The 26,873-nt window shown below is 54.4% G+C and overlaps 1 protein-coding gene and 1 non-coding gene across 3 annotated transcripts; one reads left to right on the top strand and one right to left on the bottom strand.

Annotated features, from left to right (window-relative positions):
• Positions 1-1,241: 1,241 nt before the first annotated feature.
• On the top strand, positions 1,242-24,199 carry SIGLEC1 (sialic acid binding Ig like lectin 1). 2 transcript variants are annotated; one of them, XM_023251414.2, is made up of 22 exons: positions 1,242-1,416; positions 6,378-6,452; positions 6,750-7,109; positions 7,387-7,683; positions 8,889-9,155; positions 9,492-9,746; positions 12,113-12,412; positions 13,105-13,362; positions 14,112-14,435; positions 14,696-14,950; positions 15,168-15,470; positions 16,790-17,050; positions 17,160-17,471; positions 18,404-18,655; positions 18,948-19,217; positions 19,305-19,556; positions 19,878-20,180; positions 20,843-21,103; positions 21,934-22,236; positions 22,509-22,611; positions 22,986-23,055; positions 23,753-24,199. In XM_023251414.2, exons 2-22 carry the CDS (start codon positions 6,404-6,406, stop codon positions 23,858-23,860), a joined length of 5,163 nt encoding a protein of 1,720 aa, XP_023107182.2. In that variant the 5' UTR covers positions 1,242-1,416; positions 6,378-6,403; the 3' UTR covers positions 23,861-24,199. The 2 variants fall into 2 exon arrangements, with proteins under 2 accessions (XP_023107182.2, XP_023107181.2); XM_023251413.2 differs by lacking the exon at positions 1,242-1,416 and having other exon boundaries at positions 6,125-6,452.
• LOC111559987 lies at positions 10,282-10,472 on the bottom strand. Its single transcript, XR_002741445.2, has one exon. It is a non-coding gene; the product is annotated as a U2 spliceosomal RNA (small nuclear RNA).
• Positions 24,200-26,873: the final 2,674 nt, after the last annotated feature.

The raw sequence follows: 26,873 nt of genomic DNA, 5'->3' as shown, positions 1-26,873 counted from the left end.
CTATGGATTTGGGCAGGTGTATAATGACATGCATCCATCATCGTATCACACAAAACAGTTTCACTGCCCTAAAAAATCGTCTGTGCTGCACCTATTCATCCTTTCCTCCCCACTAACCTCTGGTAACATCAACCTTTTTACTGTCTTCCTAGTTTTGCCTCGTCCACGATGTCGTACAGTTGGAATCAGCTGCACAGGCCTAGAGCTGAACCAACAAGATTTATGTTGGGGTTGGAGGAGGAAGCAATGGATGAACCCATTGAGTTTTGGTCAAAAAAGGAAATGACCCAAGGTTAGGAAAGATACAGGACAGTGAGGTCAGAGTGAGTGACAGAGCCCTAATGTTCTGGGGCTTGAGGACTTTAGGGTAAGATGTCAGGAGACATCTGCTTTGTGGTTTTGGATTCTGGGTTCAGAGTTTCATGTCCTTTTTGATCTGTACATGTGGGTTTGCCCACAGGGTCCAGGGGTCCTGATTTGCCATGGTTGGGCTCTCCACCACTACAGGTAGGTAGGGGCTGAGTTGAATTCAGTTTGAGTTGTGAAATGAGAAATGTGTTGTCACTCAACACCTGCTCCATGTGTCGAATGTCTGGCACATAGTAGGCCATCAATAAACCTACATTAAAATAAAATAAACCTAGAATAAAAAACAGTAACCAGTCATGGTGGGGACTTTTCTTTTTTCTGCCTAAGTGGGAAGATGCTGAAATCACATGAAGGGGTGGTGGGGGCGTAGGACAGACAGTGAGGAAGAGAAGGTGAATCAAAGACACTTCTATGGTCTGAGGAGTATCCTGGAGGTTGGAGCCCCTGTGTCCCCCACAAGTAGGGCCTACTTGGAGGTTCTATCCCACTGGTAGCAGTGGGGCACTGAGAGGCTCCCAGGGCTTGGAGAATCAATACTTGTGTCTGGGTATCCTGTAATGCTCCTTCACCCCAGGCCGGGCTTGCCTTCCTCCTGGTTGTCAGGAGGGATGTGTGTAGAACGTTATCTTCCTCTTCTCTCGGATTCCCTGAAAAGGCCAAGTGGCCACAAAGAAGAGGAGAATGGACACGCTGGTAAGCAGGACCTCCCAATTTCCCGCTTTGCCTTAGAGGAGACACCAGCGTAGCCCCGATCCCACTTCTGCTTGCTCACTACCCTAAGGGCCTTGCCAGGGTCCTTCCCCTGCCTAGGAGGTCTTTCCTGTCTTGATATTACGCAAGGCCTGCAGCTGCCTCCCTGACAAGCCTCCAGGCTGGGCAGTAGAGCTGAGGCTTTGGGAAAAGAGGAAGCAACCTCTGAGGCTGGATCTCCTCTCTTGGGGTGGCAGAGCTCTGGGAAGCCACCAGCACCACGAGCACCTGGCCTTCCTTCCTGTTCTCCTGTCCTGCCGTTCACCAGCCTTGCAGCCACTTCCCTCAGTGGAACAGGTATTCCCATCATTGGAATGCGGGAGGAGGTCTGGGAGAGAGGCGGGGCTGAGATTTGCTTGGGAGTCTTGGGGGTGGGTGCTGGACTGGAACCAACCCAAGCCCTAGATGCTAATCAAAGCTGCACTCATTACCCAAACCATTCCATGCCCCCAAATCTTCCCCAACCCCCATCCCAATCCCCATCCCAACCAACTTCCAGTCCTACCTCACCCCCAGTTCCACCCCAAACATTTCCTATGCATCATGCCCATCCAGTGTCAATCCTGACCTTCATCCTCCCCCAACCCATCACTCTCCTCCCCATGTCCACCCAATTCCATCCCACATGGCAGCCAAACTTCTCCTTCACCCTGGCCCAGCTGCCGCCCAACCCTCATCTTGCCCTCATGGGAGCCCAGGCCCACTCGCCTCCTTCATCACCACTTCTTCATCCAAGCAGGACTCCCAGCACTGTCTAGCACAGTTTCGGGAATGGGTGCTTGGGCTCTGAGCGTTTATAGCCAGATTGGCGAACGAGACGTGGGATTTCTACTGCCCATTTCAACCCAGTAGACCTCGTTTATGGATTATATGGCTTTCCAAGTGAAACCTTTGGCTTATATTTGGGGCTTTCCACTATTACGAAGATAACATACTCTGGAATTGCCCGTCTGTACCCTGATTTCCTATCTGGGGGGCAGAACACTCCAGATGGCCGTGTCATCTCACTTCTCTCGTTCTCCAGCCTGATAGGGAAGTTAGGGAGGGGAGAGCCCTGGTGCTAGGAAACAGAAACTGAATCCTGCATAGCTGTCTGCAGTGAAATTACCTCTGCCCTTCTTTCTGGTGTCTGGGATCGGAGGTCAGGGACTCAGGGCCCCAGCCAGCCCTCCCCAGTCCTAGGACACTGGGTCTCACATAGGCTTTGCCACTCCCTTGCTCTCACACAGGCAGCAAACATGGGCACCCACCATGTGCCAGGCCACCTCAGCCCAACCATGATGCAACATATACCAATTTGGGGGGTGGGGATTTAAACCCTGTCTTCAGAGCACCCAAGACTTGGAGATACAAAGCGAACCTCAGGAACTTTCTGAGGTCTGGGAACAATCCTCTCCCACGTGGTCACTGCTTAAGTAAGGGGTTGTTTCAAGGCTGAGGGGCTCTGGTCCCCCAATACAGGACTCCCTTCCCCAGGACTGGCAACCACCCCCTTACCACCAGGGGGCGCAGGGTGCACACCAGGTGCCCAGCTCAATTCAAGCCCTAGGAGCACCTAACCTGCAGCAAGAGGTTTTCAAATAGAGACAAAGGTCTTCCTTTCTGGGGTCTGTCTTGCCCCTTCTTTTTCCAGGAAGGCTCTCTGGGATGAGGCTGGTCTTTGGGGTGGAAGAGGTTGAGCCAACGAGTTGCACTCTGATGGGTCTGATCTCTTGGGTATTGTAGCTGGGCCAAGTGCAGGTGACATCTCCATGTTGTGACTTAAGGTGATTCTAGAAAGGGTCTTCTCACATGTTTCAAAAAGTCTCTTTTCGGGGCGCCTGGGTGGCGCAGTCGGTTAAGCGTCCGACTTCAGCCAGGTCACAATCTCGCGGTCCGTGAGTTCGAGCTCCGCGTCAGGCTCTGGGCTGATGGCTCGGAGCCTGGAGCCTGTTTCCGATTCTGTGTCCCCCTCTCTCTCTGCCCCTCCCCCGTTCATGCTCTGTCTCTCTCTGTCCTAAAAATAAATAAACGTTGAAAAAAAAATTAAAAAAAAAAAAGTCTCTTTTCCATTTAGGGGTCAGTAGGTCTAAAATCCCACCATTCCTCCTGTTGGTTCAGCATTGTCCTTTCCATGACCCCAAATGGGAACAGCAGGGGCACTGGAGCCAACACGCCACTATCTTACTGATCGATGTCTCTGCTATAGTGGAGCTCACCCTCTTACCCAGTGTGGCTCTGGGCCCCAGACCTACACCTCCTCGCCACATGCCCAGTTCTGCCTTTCAGCCCAGCATCCAGGCCACAGCCACTGCCTGGGCCAGCATGAGCCTCTCCTGTGGCTAGGGACCAGGTATAGAGGGTGTGGGCACATCCTCCTGGGACAGGAGCAGGCCCAGGGCCACACAAAGAAAGAGGAGGAGACAGTCAGCCTCAGCAAATGATCAGACTTCTCTGCTGGAACAGCCCAGCCAGGGGGCTGGGTCCCCTGAGAAACAATGCTCTTCCTGGCCTTCCCACATCTTTGCCTTTGCCATGCTCCCTGCCAGGATGTCCCTTGTCCCTTCACACTTGGCTAAGCACTGTCATTCTGACAGGCAATCCAGACCCCAATCTAGGCCCTGGGTGTCTGCTCAGCGCCTCCCCAGGTGTGCCCCCTGGTAGCCCCCAAAATCAGTTGGGCCCCACCCTGCGGCTGATGGGCTGGGGGCTGGGAGATGTCATGAGTTTCCTGTCCCCAGTCCCAGCCTCCCCCCCTCCCCCTGCCAAGTCAGCATTTAGGACCAGGGAGGATTGCAAAGTTTGCAACATGGGTTTTGGTGTGCATGTTGTAAAATGTACTTAATATAAAACTTAACTGTCTTAACCACTTTTAAGTGTACAAATCAGTGGCATTGGGTACATTCACAGTATTGTGTAACCATCACCACTTTCCATTTCCAGAAATGTTTCATCATCCAAAAAAGAGACTCTGTGTTCATTAAACACTAACTCCCCACTCTCTCCTCCCCAGCCCCCCTCCTTGCTCCTTGTAACCTGTATTCTACTTTCTATCTCTTTGACTCTTCATACTCCAGGGACCTCATATAGGTAGAATCGCATAATATTTGTCCTTTTGTATCTGGCTGGTTTCACTTAGGATAATTTTTTGAGGTTCGCCCACGTTGTGACCTATGTCAGACTTTCGTTCCTTTTTATGGTTGGATAATATTCTATCGTATGGATATACCACATCTCTTTTATCCATTCATCTGTTGATGGACACTTGGGTTGTTTCTACCTTTTGGCTGTTGTGAATAATGTGGCTGTGAACATGAGTGTACAAGTATCTGAGTCCCTGTTTTAAATTTTTTTGGGTAGATGCCTGGAAGTGGAATTGCTGGGCTTTTTGAGGAACCGCCAAACGATTTTCCACTGGGGCTGCGCCATTTTATATTCCCACCAGCAGTGCACAGGGCTTCCAATTTCCCCACACCTTCATCTCCAGCAGCATTTATTATTTTCTGGTTGTGTTTGCCTGTTAGTAGCCATTCTAACGGGTGTGAAGTGTAGCTGATTGTGGTTTTAATTTGCATTTTCCTATTGCCTGATGATGTTGAGCACCAGGCTTCTTGGCCACTTGTGTATCATCTTTGGAGAAGTGTGTATTCAAGTCCTCAGCCCAGTTTCTGAATTTGGATTGTTTGGGGGTTTTCTCGTTGCTATTTTGGTTGAGTTGTCAGAGTTCTTTATATATATTCTAGATATCAATCCCCTATCAGATATATGATTTGCAAATATTTTCTCCCATCCTATGGCTGTCTTTTCACTCTCTTCATAGCGTCCTTTGATGTGCACACAAGTTTTCAAATTTGACCAAGTCCAATTTTTCTATTTTTTTTCCTTCTGTTGCTTGTGTTTTGGTGTCATACTTGAGAAATCCTTGCCTGATCCTAGGTCATGGTGTTTTTCACCCATGTTTTCTTTTATCGTTTTATGGTTTTATAGTTTTGGTTATGAGTGTTTCTGGCCTTTCTCCCCACTCAGATTCATATCTTTGGCACTCTGTTTTTTAAATTTTTTTAATGCTTGTTCACTTTTTGAGAAAGAGAGAGACAGAGTGCGAGGAGGGGAGGGGCAGAGAGAGAGAGACACACGCAGAATCCGAAGCAGGCTCCAGGCCCTGAGCTGTCAGCATACAGCGCAACACCAGGCTTGAACCCATGGACCATGAGATCATGAGCTGAGCTGAAGTCAGACACTTAACCAACCGAGTGACCCAGGCGCCCCTTCGTTGGTACTCTTTAGGGCCTCATTTCTAGCAGGGACTCTCGGTGGCAGAGAGCCCACCATCTTGTGCATGGTATACAGCAGACATTTAACTCATGTTTGCGGGATATGTGTTGTGCAGGGCTCTTGTGTCCTGTGCCCAGACTTGCCCAGCCGCCAACTCTAGGCCCCCAAGGACCACACCTCTCTCTTGCTCACCACTGCAAGGCCTAGGGGGCTCTGCACTGCTTCAGGGCACATGTCCTCAGCCCCAGCTCCTGAGAAGCGGGTGGTCACCAGCTTCCAAGGATGAGGCAAGCACAGAGGTAGCTGTGTGGCGGCCACAGGGACCCCGAAGGGCAAGTTTCAGCTAGAATCTACCTTCAAGCTGCACCCTGAAGACCGAATAAGGTTTCAACAGGCAAAGATCATTTGTGGTGGGGGCAGAGCTGGTCAGCTGGAGAGCCCGTGGGTAGATGGCAGGGTGCGTGTGTGGGGACCCGGGAATGGGAGCAAAATGGGGAGCAGGATGAGGACCTTTCGGGGATGTAAGTAAATCTTAAAGGCAGCACTTTGGAAAGTGTTCGGTCAAGCCCCACTACGGTTGGTAAGGCTGGTGGTAAGAAGACAAACTTCAAACCATCAATCTCACTGGGTTCCATCCTCTCTGGGCTCCAGTTCCTGTTGGGTTGGGTGGGGAAATGGTGGGGGGGGTGGGGAAGGGAGAAACAGCTGTTCATCTGCTCTGGAGGAGTGTCCTTGAGGGGCTGGGAAAGCAGAACTTGGGGTGGGGCTGAGAGATGCACAGAGGGCTTTGTGGGGCATGTCACCAAGTGAAGGCATTCCCCGGGGCAGTCTGAGTCAGGAACGTGGGCTCCTGGCTCCCTGCCCTGCCCTCTCACTGGGTTGGCCAGCATAGCGTGTCGGGGGCACAAGGCTGGACTCTCAGCAGGCTCTGAGGCTGAGGTGCCCCGAGTTTCCCTAGAAGGCCCCCGTATGCCCCACCAGCACAGTGTGCATCACCCTCTTAGGCACCAGAACTAGTGTCACACCTGCCATGGACTACCTGATCCAGCTTCTCCAGTTGACCTCATCTATCTCAGCAGGTAAACTTTGCTGGCCTTCCCCATCTCACAGGGTCTGGCCTTGGTGAGTCGAGCCCTCCGTTGCCCGAGCAGACTGGACTGTGCCTGGTCACCGGCTTGTCTGCTGAGATTGAAGGAAGGCCCAGGGAGGCAGTGGCTGGCGGCGTTGGGGGTTGGGGGTGGCATCCAGAGGGGTTGCTCCAAGGGTGCTTTGCTGGGGGCAGGGCAGGTTATGGGGACTCGTCTGGGGCAGATCTGAGGGCCCTGTGGTGGTCCCCGGCCTTCATCACTCTCCTCTCTGTCCCACCTCACCCTCAGGCCTGGCCTCGTGGGGTGTCTCCAGTCCCCAGGATGTGAAGGGCGTGAAGGGGTCCTGCCTCGTCATCCCCTGTGTCTTCAGCTTCCCAGCTGATGTGGAAGTGCCCCATGGCATCACAGCCATCTGGTACTACGACTACTCGGGCAAGAGGCAGGTGGTGAGCCACTCGGAGAACCCCAAGCTGGTGGAGGCACACTTTCGTGGCCGCGCCCAGCTCTTGGGGCACACTGAGCACAGGATATGCAGCCTGTTGCTGAAGAACTTGCAGCCTGAGGATTCGGGCTCCTACAACTTCCGTTTTGAGATCAGTGATGGCAACCGCTGGTCAGATGTCAAAGGCACTGTGGTCACCGTGACAGGTGAGGGGCAGGGTGGCCTAGCTACTGCCCGGAAGCATCTTCCAAGCTGCTCCTGGCCCCATTGGCTCACAGCCCCAATCCTGAGCCCACCAGCCCTGGCCTAAACCCAGCCCCACCTCTCCCTTGCATTCACCCTCAGTGGGGCTGGGGATAGAAAGCAGCCTCTCCTTCCTCTTAAAGGACCCTGCTCAGGTCTTGCCCCTCAGCTGGACTTTCTAGGGTGTTCGGCCTCATGTGTGGTGAAGAGGAGTCCTCAGCCTCTGGTCTTTGTCCTCAGAGAAGCCCGAGGAGCCCACGATCGCTTGGCCAGAGGAGCTTCGTGAAGGCATGGAGGCCAACTTCAACTGCTCCACTCCCTACGCGTGCCCAGAGGAGCAGATCAGCCTGCAGTGGCTAGGCCAGGACCCCGCGCGCTCCATCACTTCCAACCACCAGAAGCTCGAGCCCACGGGCATCAGCCACTTGGGGACCCTCCATATGCCCCTGTCCTGGCAGGACCATGGCCGGACCCTGCAATGCCAACTCTCGGTAGCCGAGCACAAGACTCAGGGCAAGATTCACCTCCAAGTGCAGTGTGAGTGTGTGGGGCGCCACTCCCTTGGTACTGAGGGCACATCTGTGGCTTCCCCAGCGGAAACCGTTCCCTCCTCCAGCCTGGGGAAACAGAGCCCTCACCCCCGAGGCAAAGCCAGACACGCTTGGACCTCCAGGGTCAGGCAGGGCGAGAGACACCGCTAAGCCCTTCTGAGTCACATTTAATGGCTTCCTTGTACCTTTTGTCTCTGAGGCCAGGTTGGGCAGAGAAGGGGAGACACAAAGAGCCAGAGAATTGGGGGTCAGGCAGCAAGGCCCCTGGGATTTATCCCAGCTCTGGAGGATGCACTGTGTGTGTGTGTGTGTGCATGTGTGTGGGAGGGTTCACCCCTCTCCTGCCTAAGACTATTCAGACTCACGGTGATCAGGGTATTGCCCAAACACTGCAAAGAGGTGGTGGATGAAAGCCTGAGTTTCTACCTGATTCTGCATCTTCCCGTCACGTTAAAACATGGCAGAGCCTGTTCTAGAACAACTGTTCACAGGCACCAGGCTGCCTGGATCCATGAGGCACAGGAGCAAACGGGGCAAACTGGTCAAGTGACTTGCCCTGCGGAGCCTCCGTGTCCTCTGTTCAGGAGACTCACAGATCTCAAGGAACTGGTGTGGAAATTGCAGGAGTGCTTGGCACATACCGAGCACTCTAAAACATTAGCTGCTGTTATTTGCCTATTTACCTAGATTAAGCACTTGAACATATTAGCTTCTATTAGCATATTTACGTAGTGAGAGGCTTTGGAACAAGATTTATAGAAACACAATTGTTTTGTGTGGTTGGCACCTTCCTCACACATGGGCTAACCGTTCTCAGAGCTCGTTTGACTCTGCCTTTGGACCCCTCCGTTCGGTGTCTGGTCCCGTGCAGGCCACCAAAGCAGGCGGTATGGTACTCACGGTCCCCAAACAGAACAGAAGGCAACGGACGCTGTCACGAGGCAGAAAGCCGTGGAAGGCAGTGTAGGCTGGACGCTAGGCCAAGCGCTGAATTATCAAGCCCTCAGTGCAAAAGGAAGGAATCAGGACCTCCTTGCGAGTTGGGGGGCAGAGCCGGCCCTGACAGGGGAAGGGATGGGCCTGACCATTATCCGGATGGGGTTCCTTAGGGCGGAGGGTTGAGAGAGGAGAGAAGGGCTGCCATTGCCCTCCATGGGTTCCTCGCCTGATGCCCCCCATCATGACTTGCAGATGCCCCCAAGGGTGTGGAGATCCTTCTTAGCCCCTCAGGGCGGAACATCCTTCCAGGCGATCTGGTCATACTCACCTGCAAGGTGAACAGCAGCTACCCCGAGGTCAGTTCCACGCAGTGGGCCAAGGATGGGACGCAGCTCAAAGTCCAGGGTCCTGTGCTGCAGTTGCCCCAGGTGGCCTGGGGTGATGCCGGTGTCTACACCTGCCAAGCTGGGAATGGCGTGGGCTCCACGGTGTCGCCCCCCGTCAGCCTCCACGTCTTTAGTGAGTCCTGGGTGAGCCTGGGTCTTGACCAGAGGGCGGGGGTGGGGATCCAGGCTACTGTTGCTGAAGGGAGCCAGGCCAAGGTGCCTCCTGGAACGGGCATGGAGGGCATGGAGTCCTAGCCTTGTCTCAGATAGGTGACAAGCCTTCCTGGCAGGGTGGGATGTCACGAGAACCCTTGTAAACAGGACAAAGAGATGCAGTGCCCATCCAGAAGGCTCTGCTGCAGAAGGGGCGTGATGCAGAACATGCAGGGGTTTAGGCTGACTGGCTACAACCCCGGTGCCCTGGAAGTCAGCTGGGTATCCCCCCGCGTGCCCCATGCTGCCCCCACAGCGGCTGAGGTCCAGGTGAGCCCAGCAGGCCCCGTCCTAGAGAACCAGACGGTGACACTGACCTGCAACACGCCCAAAGAAGCACCCAGCAAGCTGCGCTACAGCTGGTACAGGAACCACGTCTTGCTGGAGGACGCCCACAGCCACACCCTGCAGCTGCACTCGACCACCAGGGCCGATACCGGCTTCTACTTCTGCGAGGTGCACAATTCCTACGGCAGCCAGCGCTCTGGCCCCGTCAGCGTGGTGGTCAACCGTAAGTGGCGGGACAGGGGGGCACCGGACGCTGCCAGAGCCCGGTCAAAGGGCGGTCAAAGGGCGAGGGCCCCCACAGGAGGGTTAGGGTCCTGGGCCTGGTTGGCCTTGAGCTCGTGTCCCAGCTCCGCATAACTGGGCCTCAGTTTCCTCCTTTTTTAAAATCCTTTCCATTTTGAAACAAGTTAAGCTTGCGAAAAGTTGCAAGGAGAACACAAGGAATGAGCACCTGCCTTTACCTTAGTGTCCCCATTTGTTAACAGTTTTGTACGTTCGCTCTCTCTCTTTAAATATATATGTGTATGTATATATATGTGCATACGCACAAGTATGCATATACGTGTGTATTACACATGTGCATATATACATATATATGCAAAAGTGTACATGCATTTTCTATGTAAACATATACATGGGCATCCCATACGTATATATGCTGTATGTATAGACATCCACCAGTTGGCTGTCACGTATCTGTTAGCCACGTGCTTACATTCTTCTTTTCAATTTATTTTTAACTGCTATTTATTTATTTTTGTGTGTGCACCATTCCTGGAAGTGCTGCAATACCAGGTCAATGCGTGGAGTGGACGGAGCAAGCTCCTATTCCATCTCCCTGCTCCAAAAATCCAAGTAATATATTGTCCTCAGATAGAGGACGTATCAGATATTAAACTGACAAGAACAGAGACGACACCTGATCATAGCCAAAAGGCCGAGAATCGATATTTTAAAAATTTTTAAAAATTTACATCCAGGGGCTCCTGGGTGGCTCAGTCGGTTAAGCGTCCGACTTCGGCTCAGGTCATGATCTCGTGGTTTGTGGGTTCGAGCCCCACGCCGGGCTCTGTGCTGACAGCTCAGAGCCTGGAGCCTGCTTCAGATTCTGTGTCTCCTCCTCTTTCTGCCCCTCCCCTGCTCATGCTTTGTCTCTCTCTGTCTCTCAATAATGTATAAATGTTAAAAAGATGTTTTTTTTTTAATTTACATCCAAGTTAGTTAACATAGAGTGTAATAACAACATATAGTGTAATAATGATTTTAGTGATTCATCACTCATCCAAACAAGCCTCCTCCTTAATGCCCCTTGCCCATTTAACCCATCCCCCCACCCAAAACCCTGCCAGCAACCCTCAGTTTGTTCTCTGTACTTCAGGTTTGTCTCTTATGGTTTGTCTCCTTCCCTGTTTTTTTATGTTATTTTTGCTTCCCCTCCTTTACGTTCATCTGTTTTGTATCTTAAATTCCACATATGAGTGAAAGCGTGATATTTGTCTGTCTCTGACTGACCTATTTCATTTAGCACAATACACTCTAATTCCATCCACGTTATTGTAAATGGCAAGATTTCATTCTTTTTATTGCTGTATTTATTTATTGTATATACATATACCACATCTTTATCCATTCGTCAGTTGATGGACATTGGGCTCTTTCCATCTGTTGGCTATTGTTGATAGTGCTCCTCTAAACACTGGGGTTCATGTCCCCCTTCAAGAGAGCACCCCTGTATCCTTTGGATAAATACCTAGCAGTGCAATTGCTGGGTCGTAGGGTAGTTCTGTTTTTAATTTTTTGAGGAACCTCCATACCGTTTTCCAGAGTGGCTGCACCAGTTCGCATATCTACATGTTTACATTCTCAAAATTGTAGATGATGTCCCTCTAGCCCTTAACTCCTCTGCGTGTATATCCAAAGGTCATTCTCATACATAACCACAGTACACTAATCACAGCCAAGCCATTTAATATTGATACAATTGATAATATTGATAGAGCAATATTTTTTAATCTACAGCCCATATTTGACCCCATCATGTCCTTTATGGCAATTTTTTTTTTCTGGTCCAAGATCTAAGCCAGGATCCTGAATTTCATTCAGTTGTTAAGTCTCTTTATTCTCCCCTTTTAAAAAAATCTTTATTTATTTTTGAGAGAGAGAGAGAGAGAGAGAGAGGCAGAGTGTGAGTGGGGGAGGATCACAGAGAGAGGGAGACACAGAATCCAAAGCAAGCTCCAGGCTCTGAGCTGTCAGCACAGAGCCCGACGCGGGGCTCGAACTCACAAACCGAGAGATCATGACCTGAGCCGTAGTTGGTTGCTTAACAAACCGAGCCACCCAGGCACCCCCAGTCTTCCCGTCTTTAAAGTGGGGCCCCTGATCCACATTCACAGGGTTGCCACACTTATTGGCCAAGAAGACAAAGTGATTTGCTCAGCCCAGGGACAAAAGTGTTCAACAGGCACTCAAGAGCTCGGGGGTTGCCCCTTCACAGGGCATTGTGGGACAAAGGAGGTGCAGGGTCAGTCCAGGGATTGTCCCTGTCTGAGGATGACCATCACCCATCACCCATCTGTCTCCACACAGACCCGCCCCTTGTGCCGGACCTAACTGCCTTCTTGGAGACGCAGGAGGGGCTGGTGGGCCTCTTCCACTGCTCGGTGGTCAGCGAGCCCGTGGCCACCCTGGTGCTGTCACACAATGGCCTCATCCTGGCCTCCACCCCAGGGGAGGGGGACCACGGCTCGCGCTTCAGTGTCTTCTCCAACCCCAACTCCCTGAACCTGGAGATCCGAGACTTGCAGCCAGGCGACAGTGGGAAATACACGTGCTCAGCCACCAACTCCCTTGGGAATTCATCCTCCACCCTGGACTTCCAGGCCAAAGGTAAGACAGGCACAGGGAGGCTGGTGGAGGGAGCCTGAGGAGGAGGGCCGCTCTGATCTCTTCCTCCCAGGAGTCCAGAGCGCTCAGCTGAGGGGCTGACCAAGCTGTTTGGTAAAAAAAAAATAATAATAATTTAAAAAAATCACACCAAAGATCTGGACTATACCGTCATCCCAACCTGGGAGGTTCCTGAGGCCAAGGCAAAAGGGAAACACGGCAGGTGGCATTATTCCTTATGTACACATTTTGTCTCTGAACTTGAAGGGTCCTTCATATCCATCTGTTTTTTTTATGTATCAAATGTTTGGGGCAGGCTCTGTTAGGAGTCAGATGCAGGAGGGAAAATGGAAAAACAGGGGCTTCCACATCTTGAAGGATGTACTGCCATTCCCTCCTGCTGGGGCCATGACAGACCGAGCGAATCGATCAAGCCAGGTTCTTGATGTAAGTCCGGGCTCTGGCTCCCAATCCTTCTCAACCATGCTGCAGCCAGCTACTACCCATAGATCAGAATCGGCATTCAAGGACAAACCCCCCTGATACCAAGAGGTTCACAGAGCTGATGCCGTGAAGCCCAGACCTGCCTGTAGTCATGTGGGGAGAGGTGAACCCTGGAGGCCTTCCTGCAGCAGGTGGCACGGAGCTGCCGGTGTGCGGGGGACCTGATCCTCCCTTACTCCCTCTTTTGCCAGTGGCCCACCTCCTCATCAGCCCCACAGCAGAAGTGGTAGAAGGGCAAGGAGTGACACTGAGCTGCAGGAGTGGTCTGAGCCCGACGCCTGACATCCGCTTCTCCTGGTACCGGAATGGAGCCCTGCTTTTCGAGGGGCCCAGCAGCAGCTTTCATCTCCCTGCGGCCTCCAGCACCGACGCCGGCTCTTACTACTGTCAGGCCAAGGATGGCCACAGTGCCAGCGGCCCCTCTTCCTCCGCCATCCTCACTGTGCTCTGTGAGCGGTCTTCCCACCAGCCCCTGCCCGCCGTGGGGAGGGTCAGCCCGCCAGCCACCCCCGCCTCCCTCAGGCCCTCCTGCTGCTGCCTTGCTCCGGGGTCTAGATCAGGAAGGCAGCCGCGGGTCTGCGAACCATAGAGCTCTCCACCCAGGCCTGAAATGTGGGGAACAAAGCTGGGGCTTTCTCTACCTCCCTACGTCCCACCCCCCCAACCCCAGCCCCTCTAGGGCCCCCTGCCTCTAGCCTCAAGTGCATCGTTGGGCAGCATGTCCGGGCTTTGTCCTCCTGGGCTGGGACCTTGGACAGCATGCTTCCATATATGTGTACACACTCGTAGGCTGTGCCCTCACAAGCTCCCACAGCCACGAAGGCAGAACTTCTCAGCACAGGGACTGTGTCCTGTTAAGAGTGGGTGCCCCATGTTAGCCTGAGGGGCCAACCTTCAGTGTGTCAGAAGCACATGACGTTATGCTAGCCCATATGACAACTTTGTCCAAGCTAGAAAAATGGCATTCCTTCCTCTGGGAAGACTCAGTATAGCACTATGGCACAGCTTAGCATGAGGGGCATGGGCTGCCTTCCTCCTACTCCGGTTTGGTTGTCCTTGTGCAGTGCACAACCTACACAGCTGTTTATGGCAACTTTAAGCACATGCCTTTGTTTAGTGTGGCTAGCCAGCTTTGAGTGGACCTGTACGACCCTGGTGGAGGCCATGGGATGAATGCCTATGCTCTTCCTCCCTATAGATGCCCCACGCCAGCCCACACTCACTGCCCAGCTGGACCCTGATGCCACAGTGGTTGGGGCTACACGTCAAGGACTCCTCTTGTGCCGTGTGGACAGCAACCCCCCCGCCCAGCTGCGACTGCTCCACGGGGACCATGTTGTGGCCTCTTCTTCCCTGCCATTGGGCTGTGGGGGTTGTTCTCAGCACTTAAAGGTCACCAGAGCCCCCAACCTGCTGCGTGTGGAGATTCGTGACCCAGTGTTGGAGGATGAGGGTGTGTACCTGTGTGAGGCCAGCAATGCACTGGGCAACACCTCTGCCTCTGCAACCTTTGATGCCCAAGGTGAGTCATGGCAGGGAATGGGTGGCTCAGGGTCAGGGGCTGGTACTCGGGACCCTGCCACCCCTGGCTCCCCAGGGAGGGTCTATTAGCTGAAACCACCTCCATTCAGCAGCGGGAGCTCGCTTTGCTCCCCTGCCCCATGGGAAGCCCAGGGGGTCTCATTCCTGCCTTCTCCAGGCTGGGAGGCTGGACTCCGACCCCACGGGGGAAGTGGTCAGGGTAAAGCCTGTCCCAGCTGGCCCGTGCTGCCTGCTCTCCAGCCACTATTCTGGTCATCACACCGTCGCGCACGCTGCGAGAGGGCACTGCGGCCAACCTGACCTGCAGTGTGAACCGGGAAGCCAGCGGCCCTGCCAACTTCTCCTGGTTCCGGAATGGGGCGTTGTGGGCCCAGGGCCCCCTGGAGACCATGACGCTGCTGCCTGTGGCCAGAACAGATGCTGCCCTCTATGCCTGCCGCATTCTTACCGAGGCTGGGGCCCAGCTCTCCACCCCGGTGGTCCTGAGTGTGCTCTGTGAGTGACGGGCAAGGGCAGGGTTGGGTACTCAGGGGGTGAGGGAGTGGTCAGCGGGAGGGAACAGGGTAGGGTTGGGTTTGGGGGGGTCAGAGCGTGGCTGGGGCGTGGTCAAGGGCAGGTCTGACCTGTGTGTGTGGAGGGGGAGGGGCACACAGGGGCAGCTGGACTGTGGTGAGTTGTACTGGGGGTGGCCTGACCTCCTTCCTGTCTGCAGATCCCCCAGAACCTCCAAAGCTGTCAGCCCTCCTGGATGTGGGCGAGGGCCATGTAGCTGTGTTCATTTGCACTGTGGACAGTCGCCCTGTGTCCCAGCTGGCCCTGTTCCATGGGGAGCGCCTCCTGGCCACCAGCCTGGGGCCCCTGCTCCCACACCATGGCCGCCTCCAGGTCAAAGCCACAGCCAACTCCCTGAAGCTAGAGGTCCGAGACTTGAACTTGGAGGACTCCGGAAGCTACCGATGTGAGGCCACAAATGCCCTTGGATCCACCAATAGCTCCCTCTTCTTTCAGGTCCAAGGTGAATGTCAGTTCTCTAAAGACGTGGTAGACCCCCTGGGGGCTGTTCTAGCCAGACTTTGGGCTGGGTCATGTGGATTTTGTGCAGAGATGTGAGTCTTTTCCAGGTTAAGGGAGTTTTTAGCTACCCAGCAGGCCTCCCTTTGTCTCCAGCCAGATATTTTCACCTGCAATAACTGTGCTAACCACTAGGGGGCAGTGGCAATTGCATAAGGTGGCTTGCTTGGTTGGAGCGCTTCTGTCAGAAACTTCTTTTATAATATAATTTTGTTACATAAGAATTTTCATACAAAACCGAAGACACCTATACTATGCATACATGTGCCTAATGTATGTGTGTGAATATGAATATGCACATACATGTATACGTAGAAATATATACACATACACATTAATATACATGTATTCTTCTGTAAAAATCCTCCCTAAGTGAATAAGCCAAGAAAGAGGAAAGTTAATACCCATAAGGCTGCAAAGGCCAAGGAAAAAAACACCCTTTTTTTTTCTCCCACGATGACAAACATCAATTTTCGAGCACTGTCCTTGGGCTTTGGTTCTATATGTCTTTTCTTATTTATCATACCCATTTCACTGGAAGAGACACTGAGGGTCAGAGTTTCAGGAGCTTGCTCATGGTCACATGACTAGCTAGCTCTGGATTGATTTGGTTCTGATTCCAGGCACAGCCTGTGCTCCCACCACTCCAGCTACCCCACCTCCTTGCTCCCCACCCCAGCCTCGTCCCAGGGGGCACCCGGACAGCCCTTTGCTTGGTCCTCCCAGTTCGTGGGCTCTCATGACTTGGAGCCTGGGTGCAGAGCAGGCCTGGAGAGGACTCAAGACCACATAGTGGCTAACTTTCCCTCCAAGTCCTCGGCCACCCATGCTGGGTCCACATCAGTATAAGGACCAGGCCCTCGGCGCGGCCTAAACCCTTCCCATTTCAGTGCTTCAGGGGGTCAAACCAGCATTTGCCATGAGCTAACATGTGCAGGTGCTGTGCCTGGCACTGGGTTACAGGTCATATAGGCTGGGCCCGCACTAGGCTCACCTTCTGGTAGGTGAGATACGACTGACAGAACAAAACTGTGGCTCAAGGTGGTAGGTGGTAAAGGCCGGGATAGACCCAGTGCAGGGGAGTTGGCAACAGGACAGGAGGAGGCATGGAGCTGAACTGGGGCCCTTGGTGGTGGTGTGGTAGGTAAGCTATGGCTCCTGGACATAGGATTGAGGTCATGCAGTCCTGGTGTGCACATACATCCCTAGACTGTGGGAGGGTATGGTGGAGAGCCCTCACCTGCTCTTGGTTTCTCCCCACAGGAGCCTGGGTCCAGGTGTCACCATCGCCCGAGCTCCGGGAGGGCCAGGCTGTGGTCTTGAGATGCCAGGTGCCCACAGGGGTCCTGGAGGGGACCTCATACCTCTGGTATCGGGATGGCCAGCCCCTCCCGGAGTCGAACTCGGCCACGCTCCACTTTGCAGCCATTACTGTGAGTCAAGCTGGGGCCTACCATTGCCAAGCCCAGTCTCCAGGCTCAGCCACCACGAGCCAGGCCGCCCCTGTCATCCTCCACGTGTCCTGTAAGCTTTCATCCTGTCCATGTTTCTTCGGGGGTGAAGGAAACAAGGGCACAGCTGGGGGAGGGGTTGGGGGAGCCCAGGCGCCCTGACCACTCCCCACCTCCTGTAGATGCCCCTCGCCAGGCCACGCTCACCACCCTGATGGACACAGGCCCTGGGCGACTGGGCCTCCTCCTGTGCCGTGTGAACAGTGACCCTCCAGCCCAGCTGCGACTGCTCCACGGGGACCACCTCGTGGCCTCTACCCTACAAGGTGTGGGGGAACTTGCAAGCAGCTCTCTGCGGCTGCAGGTGGCTGTGGCCCCCAACACCCTACGCCTGGAGATCCACAATGCGGCGCTGGAGGATGAGGGCGTCTACACCTGCCAGGCCACCAACACCTTGGGCCAGACCTCAGCCTCTGCCAACTTCGATGCCCAGGGTCAGTGTGGGCATGTGAGTGTGTGCATGGATGGCTCCTTTAAGAGAGGAGAGGAGGCTGGAGAGGGTTCTGGAAGCCTGAGGCACAGCAGGTGGGCTGAACATAAGGACTGTCTCCATTCCCACCCCCCCTTTAAGGGCAGCAATTTCCAGACTTGGGTTTCATGGAAGAACCTGCTTTATTTTTTCATTTTTTAAACATTTTTATTTTGAGAGAAAGAGAGAGAGAGAGAGAGAGAGAGAGAGAGAGAGAGAGAATCACAAGCAGGCTCCACGCTATCAGTGCAGAGCCCGACATGGGACTCAATCTCACAAACCGTGAGATCGTGACCTGAGCTGAAATCAAGAGTCAGATGCTTAACCGACTGAGCTGCCCAGGCACCTGGAAGAGTCTTTTTTAAAAACAGAAGTTTGCAGGGGTGCCTGGGTGGCTCAGTCAAGTGTTCGACTTCGGCTCGTGTTCTCACAGTTCGTGGGTTCGAGCCCCGCGTGGGGCTCTGTACTGACAGCTCAGAGCCTGGAGCCTGCTTCGGATTCTGTGTCTCCCTCTCTCTCTGCCCCTCCCCCACTCGTGCTATGTGTGTGTGTCTCTCTCAAAGATAAATAAAACATTAAAAAAACAAACAGACAGAAGGTTGCCTGATGCCCAGAGGATAAAGCTAATCAAGAGAAAGGAGGAAACACCACGGGACAGGGGAGGCTTGTGTTCTCCCATGTGCCCCCCACCAGGATCAGGGAGGGCTCAGGGCACTCCAGGGCTCTACAGAGCTCTGCCTGGGACCACGAGAGAGGGCGAGCTGTTTCCCAAGCTCGACCTTGAGCCTCGTTTGCAGGCGGGCCACCTGTGCCTCTCAGAGGCTGATATGGAGACAGGTGGCTGGCTTACCCAGCTTCACAACTCTCCAGCGTCCCCCTGCCCTTCTCTCTCCCCAGCTGTGAGTGTCCAGGTGTGGCCCAAGGCCATCGTGCAGGAAGGGCAGCTGGTGAACCTGACCTGTCTTGTGTGGACCACCAACCAGACCCAGCTCACCTACATATGGTACCAGGATGGGCAGAAGCGCCCAGGGGCCCACTCCATCCTTCTGCCCAATGTCACAGTCACGGATGCTGCCTCCTACCGCTGTGGGGTGCTGACGCCTGGCCGGGCACCCCGCCTCTCCAGACCTGTCATTCTGGATGTCCTCTGTGAGTCTGGTTGGATGCAGGGTGGGGCAACAAGGGATCAGGGCATGGCCAGAGTCCCACAGACGTCCAACCCAGAAACAGTCCCCATCTGTCTGATGAAGCTCAGAACAAGGAACACTGAGATGAGGGTGAGAGGAGATAGGGTCTCTCTGGGCAGTGGAGCAGGGGCCATAGATTGGGTAATCGGGGGCTCTTGGGGTAGGGAGCCAGGGCCCTCCTGGTTTTGAATGCCACCCGCCAACTAGCCTCCCGGCTGCAGTCCTCTGAACTGTTTCCTTTGGTGTCCCTGTAGACGCACCCCGCAGCCTGCGTCTGACCTACCTCCTCGAGAGCCGTGGTGGACGGCTGGCCCTGGTACTGTGCACTGTGGACAGCCACCCAGCCGCCCAGCTGGCCCTCAGGCACGCTGGCCGCCTCCTGACCTCCTCCACCACAGCCTCTGTCCCCAACACCCTGCGTCTGGAGCTGTGGGAGCCCCGGCCCAGTGATGAGGGTCTCTACAGTTGCTCTGCCCACAGTCCTCTGGGCCAGGCCAATGCATCCCTGGAACTGCGGCTAGAAGGTGAGGCAAGGCATGCCAAGCCCACCAGGGGAGGGACCAGCTGTGGGATCCGGCTGGGCCTAGCTAACCCCACTCTCTTCGGTACAGGTGTGCGGGTGACCCTGTCTCCATCAGCTGCTGTGCCCGAGGGGGCCCCCGTCACGGTGACCTGTAAAGACCCTGCTGCCCACCCACCCACTCTCTATGCCTGGTACCACAACAGCCGTTGGCTGCAGGAGGGCCCAGCTGCCTCTCTCTCGATCCCAGCCGCTACACGGGCTCATGCGGGTGCCTACACCTGCCAGGTCCAGGATGCCCAGGGCACACGCAGCTCCCGGCCCACAGCCCTGCAAGTCCACTGTGAGCAGGGGTCCTTGGCTGGGGGTGCCGAGGATGAGGGCGGGTGGAGGGCACTTCTGGGCCTTCGTAGGGGTGGACACAGGACTGCAGTGGACCTTGGAATGGGCACTTGGGAAAAGAAGGACATAGGTGGTGAGAAAAGAGACCCTAGGGTCCTGTGAAGCCTGCCTGGAGGAGTCTGTCCACAAGACTCCTGAGAACTTGTCACTTCTAGGAAGTGACCATTTGTCCAGAAGCTTCAGCCTCACCAGTGCCAGGCAGGTAGGCCATGGTTCAGGGTTTCTTAACAAGGCCTCCAACTATGTCTTATCCTGCCACCAGATGCCCCTCGGGATGTTGTCCTGTCGTCGTTTCGGGACTCGAGGGCGAGCCCCATGACCGTGGTACAGTGCACCGTGGACAGCGAGCCACCTGCCGAGCTGGCCCTGTCCCGTGATGGCAAAGTTCTGGCCACCAGCCATGGGGTTGACGGCTTGGCATCGGGGACAAGCCATATCCAGGTGGCCCGCAATGCCCTGCGGCTGCAGGTGCAAGAGGTACCCTCAGGTGACAAGGACACCTATGTGTGCACAGCCCACAACTTCCTGGGTTCAGTCAACACCACAGGGCAGCTGCAGGCAGAAGGTGAGTGGGAGAAAGGGGAGGGGAAGGGGCGCAGGCGCAGCGGGGCTATGTGTCTGTGAGGGCTGGAGCTCCTGCAAGAGGGGGCAGGCCGACCAGAATGGGTGGATCTAGCCGTGCCCCATCTGATGGAAGAGAAACAGCTCTCCTGGAGGCAGGTGCCCAGTCTGAAGGGGAGAGTCAGCCTTGCCCTTGGAGAGCCCCCTACGAGGGTGGAGCTGTAGCTGTGCCAAGGGGACCTTGGATGCGGGCAAGGCATAACCCCACCATCACAGAACCCAACTTGGGGTGGGGGCACAGGCCTGCCCTGGGGAAGCTGGGGTGGGAAGAGAGACACAAGCTCTACCTTCAGGGATGAGGTGGAGCCCTACCTTTGGGGAGTCCAACCTGAGAGCAGAACACAACCTCATCCATCGGAAAGTCTGGTTTGTTAAGAGAGACACGCAGCCCTGTCCTGGAGGTCCCCCGGGCGAGGATAAGAGACAGCCTTGTTCTCAGAGATCTCAGTCTTATGGGAGAGACACGGTCTCACCTTTGAGAGCCCCAAATCAGAACGGACCTTCCCGTAATGCACAGAAGGCTCTCAGATGCCCAGATCCTACCCAGAGGCTCCAGCTCCCACAGGCCTGCTGATCCCTGACGACCTCCTGGTCCTTGGCCCGCAGGTGCACGTGTGGTGGCCGAGCCAGGGCTGGACGTGCCTGAGGGTGCACCGCTGAACCTGAGCTGTCGCCTCCCTGGTGGTCCTGGGCCCATAGGCAACTCCACCTTCGCTTGGTTCTGGAATGGCCAGCGACTGCACGTGGAGCCTGGACCCACCCTTGCCTTCACCCACGTGGCCCGTGCCCAAGCTGGGGTGTACCACTGCCGGGCCCAACACCCCAGTGGGACCACAACCTCTGCTCCAGTCATGCTCCGGGTGCTATGTGAGTATGACCCCTCCCCCCCCCCCCCGCCACCTCAGTCTGTCCACACCTCACGTGCCCACCTCAGGTCTTCCTTCTCTTCTGTCTGCAAAGAGCAAAGACCTTGCAGGTATGGAGTCCCGGGTGGGAGGACTCCCGCTCACTGTGTGATCTTGGGTACCCATGCCTTGGTTTCCTCATGCATGACGTATCAGTCCCCTCACCCCGCGAAGAGCATAGGAGATACGGCACGCAGAGTGCCCGGCATACAATAGGCCCTCATCAGCCTTGGTCCCTTACTCCATTCCTCATGAAGGCGCCATGCTGTCAGTCCGATATGGCTGTACTAACAAGCCACTCCAAAACCTAGAGCGGAAAATGACAGCCATTTTATTTGCTCACAGTTCCGTGGGTCAGAAATGGGGGCCGGGCTGAGCTGGGCAGGTCTCCCGCTGGCCTCACCTCATGTGGCTGCAGTTGTCCAGTGGCTGAGCCGAAGCTAGACAGCCTAGGATGGCTTCATCCTCATGGCTGGCAGGGGCTTCATTCAGGGGCTGGCTGCTGGCCGGGCCGCCACATGTTGTCCAGCATGCTGGCCCGGGCTTCCCACGTGACTGTGTTCGCAGGAGGGCAGAAGCTTCGAGGCCCCTTGAGGTCTAGCCCTGAAGTCACATAAAGCCCCTTCTGATTTTTAGTGGTCAAAGCAAGTCACAGATCAAGGAGTGGTGGTGGGCGGGGGGTCCGGGGGGGGTCGCCTCTACCTCTTAATGGGAAGAGCAGCAAAGTCATCTTGCCTGGGTACAGGGAGGGGAGGATTTGCGGCCATCATCACACTCCCTGTATTCCCATAGACCCTCCCACGATGCCCACCATGACGGTCTTTGTGGAGCCGGACGGGGGTATCCAGGGCATCTTGGACTGCCGAGTGGACAGCGAGCCCCTAGCCAGCCTGAGCCTCCACCTTGGCAGTAGGCTGGTGGCCTCCAGCCAGGCCTGGGGTGCTCCTGCAGAGCCACACATCCGTGTCACGGCCACTGCCAATGTCTTGAGGGTGGACATGGAGGAGCTGAGGCCCAGCGACCAGGGGGAATACGTGTGCTCTGCCTCCAATGCCCTGGGCTCTGCGTCCGCCTCCACCTACTTTGGAACCAGAGGTAGGTGGGGTGTCCGTCTCCCAGGCCCCTCTGCACAAAGGCCCAGCTCTCGGGTCCAAAGGCTTCCTTCTGAGGTCTTCCCTGAATCCCTTCTGCTGTAATCAGTTTGTGTGACTAGTCCAGACTGGTTGCCTGAAGCGCCTTTGCATGGAGGGGGCTTCTGAGATAAAGTGAAAGCTAGAATAGTTTTCATCTTTGGGGAGTCACCTTGGGAGGGAGGATTGGAGGCCTGGAGTCATAGGTGCCACCTCAGCCTCACCCTTGTGTTCCAGCTCTGCACCGCCTGAGTCTGTTCCAGAAGCTACTCTGGGTCCTGGGGCTGCTGGTGGGCCTCCTCTTCCTGTTGTTGGGCCTGGGGGCCTTCTACGCCTGGAGGTGGGTTCAGAGCTGGGGGTGATGGGGTCACCTCGTCCTCCCCTTGCCCCCCAACATTCCCTCGTGTCATTCCTACCAAATTCACAGGCTCCATACTCTCTAGCCTGTCTCTCTTTCTCCCACTGCTCCAAATTTGGGAATCACTTCTAGAATCCTCTTTATATCCATCTTGCTATGGTTTTCTTCTTTCTTTATCTGGACCCTGTCTGTGTAAAGAAAGTGCTGGGAAGGAAGCAAGATAAGGCACCCCCCTTCCCCACAATGCTCCCACTGCTCTGTGCAGTGAGCAGTCTGGGGCTAAGCACTGGGGGTCGGGAGAGGGAGGGGAGGCAGGGGGAGGGGAGAGACCCTCTGAGTCCACTCTTGCGTTGCAGGAGGCATTTTCGTAAGGCGAGCGTGGGTGAGAATTTGGTTGAGATGGATTCTCAGAAGGAGACGGCACAGGTATCCATTCACCATGTGGGCACAGGCAGACACAATGCCTAGCTAACCCACAGCGCAAGGTTGGCACCTAGAGACCGCAGGTCATCATATACAGGATGGCCCCTGGGGCTAGGGAGAGAATATGGAGAACCCAGGGACCCCTGAGAAGATAGGGGAGCCACATTCTGACTGGGGCCCACAGCAGTCGCGGGTTTGCTCACTGGGCACTTCTTTGGGCATACCGTAGGCCAGCGTGACTGGTTCTCTATGGGACCTGCCGGTTGGGTGACTGGGGCAGACCTTCTGAACTTAGCAGCATCACCTCCACATCCAAGACACCTCTTGGAACACAGAACCCCACCTGTGTTTTGGGGTCTCTTTTTCCCACTCCTGAGTCTGCCAATCACCTGGGCAGGGGTGAAAGTCTGTTTTCCCTCCCCTGTGATGTATCCCCTCTGTAGATAATCCATTTGGTGGGCCAGGGCTCATAGCCTCATGGCCAGCCAGGCACATGCTCACCAATCCCCTTGGGATCCCTACACATGGCTTGAGGTCTGGGGGACCGCCCACCAGAGTTAGAGGTCAGGTGACCGCTCCCAGAGTCCTCATGTGACCAGGGTTTTCTCTGAGGGAAGCTCAGTGGTCCTGATGCAGCCACATGTAGGACCTTGTCCTGTGCTCCACCCCTGAGCTGACCTGTAGCATTGCCTACCCTCAGGAGGAGGAGGTCACCAGAATCTGCAATGACGCAGGCTTCGTGAACAAGGTAGCACTGAGTCCTGCCTACCTCTGTGAAAACAATTCTGCAACATCTGACTTTCTGTGACCTGGCTCCAAACCTCTTGCCAAGAAAAATGGGCAACGATAGGTGAAGGGGCACCCTAATCTACCCAAGAGGTGCTGACCCCCGAGGACTCTGAGGAGAAACGGACTGGTCATGTTGTCAACTTCTCTGTTCCTTTTCCCTGGATCTCATCTTTCCTTTTCTCTTCCAATGGACTGCCCCTCACATATTTTCCCCCAAGCCCACTGTGGACTTTTTGGATGGATTAGAAAAGAAATGAATCTTTCTACATCCTCACAGACTGGCCTAGGCACTCTGTATTGGCTAGAATAGAAGTTAGGCTGCTGTAATAAGAGACCAAATACAGTAACTTCAACATGAGGGAACTTTCTTTTTCTTTCCCATACGAGTCTGGGTATGCTATGGTAGTTTAAGGTGTTGGAACTCTGGGGGCGCCTGGGTGGCGCAGTCGATTAAGTGTCCGACTTCAGCCAGGTCACGATCTCGCGGTCAGTGAGTTCGAGCCCCGCGTCAGGCTCTGGGCTGATGGCTCGGAGCCTGGAGCCTGTTTCTGATTCTGTGTCTCCCTCTGTCTCTGCCCCTCCCCCGTTCATGCTCTGTCTCTCTCTGTCCCCAAAATAAATAAACATTGAAAAAAAAAATTTAAGGTGTTGGAACTCTGGATCCGTCTATCTTATTTTTCTCCATCCCTAAAATGTTACCTTTGGTTGTGAGGTTCACGGTGGCCCCACTCTGTTCACAGGAGAAAAAGTGGACATTGCAGGCACATACGTTCCCATTGTGGACACAGCCCAGAAGTTGCTTGTCACTTCCACTCACTTCCCATCAGCTAGAGTTTAGTCACATGGCTGCCCCAAGCTGCCAAGGATTCTGGGAAATACCGTTTTTATTCTATTTCCAAAGGACTCCCAACCATGGACTCATCCCTGAGACTTCTAACATTGGTGACAATGCCTCCAGCAGGCCTCGTTTTTAGTGTCCTTCTGCCCAAGGCCAGGATGTGTCCCTGGTCATTCTGTCCATGGGCTTCCCAGAGGAGTTAGTCCCTCTCACATATCAAGACTGAGGAAATCAAGAGGGTTTGGTGATCCTTAGGGAGAGGGCAGGCAGGCAATCCAGTTGCCTGAGCAGGCATTTCATCAGGCCCCTGGAAGAGACGCCCCCATTCGTACCTCCAGGGAGAGTGGAGAGCACTCTCGATTCTACTCTAGGTGCATTCCTCTCCATGATCACATGAGCTCACTCGCTCTTCTTGGAAGCTTGTGTGCCCAGGGCTTTCAGGTTGAATGAGGGTCACAAAGAAGGTATAAGTTGCTCCATGAAGTCAGTGCATGAAAGGAGCCAGTTCTTGGGTGGGCTATTGACTCCCCTCATAGCCTGGTGGCAGACGGTAAGAGGAGCAAAGACCTCCCCTGGAATTTGAGCTGAGAAACATGGAGATTAGTGGGGAGTTGTCATCGGGCGCTAACAGGTTGGGGAAGAAACTGGAGGCCAGGTAAGCTCCATGTAGCCACAGCTGGAAGCTTCCTGGTCCCAGGTTCTAGTCCTTGTAATGCATGATTGCCAGACTCTTCCTGGGGGCCTGTCTGGCATGTCTTCCCAATAAACATCCATCCTGTGACATAACTGGAGTGAGTCTCTTTCTCGCAACCCAAACTGCTGCACTGGAACACAAGATCCAAATGTGAATCTCTTTCTGGGAGACTGTCTGACGGAGGGGGCCGGCAAGTGCAAATTACATGACATTTACCACAGGCTACCTTACCCTCAAGCGCTTTGCGCCCTTTCCTGCTCCTTGAGGCTCTGGGTGCTGCTCACGCGTCCACGTGCGTCCAGATGCCCAGCACCTCACTTGGCATGCAGTAGGTGAACACTTAGTAAGCACTGGCTTTTCTACACTGTTGCCAAGTGACAGGGTGGAAAATGTGCACTAAATCCAGAGGTGGGACAGAGGGAGAGCAAGCCAAATGCAGCCGGATGTTTTTGGGCTGTCTGGGGAAGAGAGGGTAAGGGGAGGACTGCTTCTGTGCATCTCCAAGGGGACAGGTCCATCTGGGATTGGAAGGTCCTCAGAGGGGTTAGTTGTCCACCCCCAGAGGTCTGAGGCACCTCAAGACTTTAAAAATAAACTTCTAATTCAAGTGTGACCCACATACAGAAAACTGTAAACTTAATGACTTTCCCAAAAAGGTACACACACATGTAAACAGCACCCAGAGCAAGAAACAGACCATTGCCAGCTCCCCAGAGTGTCTCTTCAGCCCCCTCCCAGGGGCAACCAACCCTAAGGTAGCTACTGTCCTGATATCTAACACCATAGATTTGATTGGCCTGTTTTCGAACTTTATATAAATGGAGTCCTATAGAATATATGACGACTTCAGAAAACTGTCTGACATGATCTATGACAGCTAAAATACTCTTCCCTATGACCCTGAAATTCCATCCCTGGGCATTTATGCAAAAGGACTAAGGGTTTACATCCACTGTGAGACTTGTACGAGAATGTTTATGGTCACCCTGTTCTGGGTCACTCTTCAGAATGAGTCTTGTTTACAGACGGTGTGTGTCACCCATTACGTGAGCACTTACAAAGATTTAACTCTTACTGGTTCGCCTCCTTCCCAGGATACTCCCCAATGGCCCTGTGGAGAGTGACTCTGGCAAGTCCCTTGGGAAATCATCTTTCCCACAGTGGCACTTCTAGGATCCCTCTTCCTCCACTTTGGTTCAATGGTCCCACCCCCTCCTCTGCGACCTCAAATATAAATAGTGCTCTGAGATTTCAACAGAAAATTCCTCGGATATACTTGGACATAGCTCATCTGGGTTTGGGAGGCATCCACTTTGCAAGGATGACTCCAATCCCCACATGGCTCTTAGGCTACATGCCCACCTTGTTTTATTAGCACTGACTGTGTGCCTTGGCCTGTGCCAAGCACTAAATAAAGACATAGTCCCAGACCCCATGGAGCTCAGGGTCTGGGGGAGACAGACAAGGAAATGGACAACCACACTGCTGTGTGATATATGA

The sequence above is a fragment of the Felis catus genome, chromosome A3 (genome assembly GCF_018350175.1).
Source record: "Felis catus isolate Fca126 chromosome A3, F.catus_Fca126_mat1.0, whole genome shotgun sequence".
Taxonomy (NCBI): Eukaryota; Metazoa; Chordata; class Mammalia; order Carnivora; family Felidae; genus Felis; species Felis catus.
Note: the sequence above shows the minus strand (reverse complement) of the source record. Positions and strands in the feature narration are given on the sequence as shown.

What these genes read in the sequence shown, in the direction of transcription:
- SIGLEC1 (XM_023251414.2), top strand. Translation starts at nt 6,404, where the DNA reads ATGGACTACCTGATCCAGCTTCTCCAGTTGACCTCATCTATCTCAGCA. An exon ending in TGTCATTCTGGATGTCCTCT is followed by an intron (nt 18,656 to 18,947) that starts GTGAGTCTGGTT and finishes GTGTCCCTGTAG; the next exon opens with ACGCACCCCGCAGCCTGCGT. An exon ending in AGTCATGCTCCGGGTGCTAT is followed by an intron (nt 21,104 to 21,933) that starts GTGAGTATGACC and finishes GTATTCCCATAG; the next exon opens with ACCCTCCCACGATGCCCACC.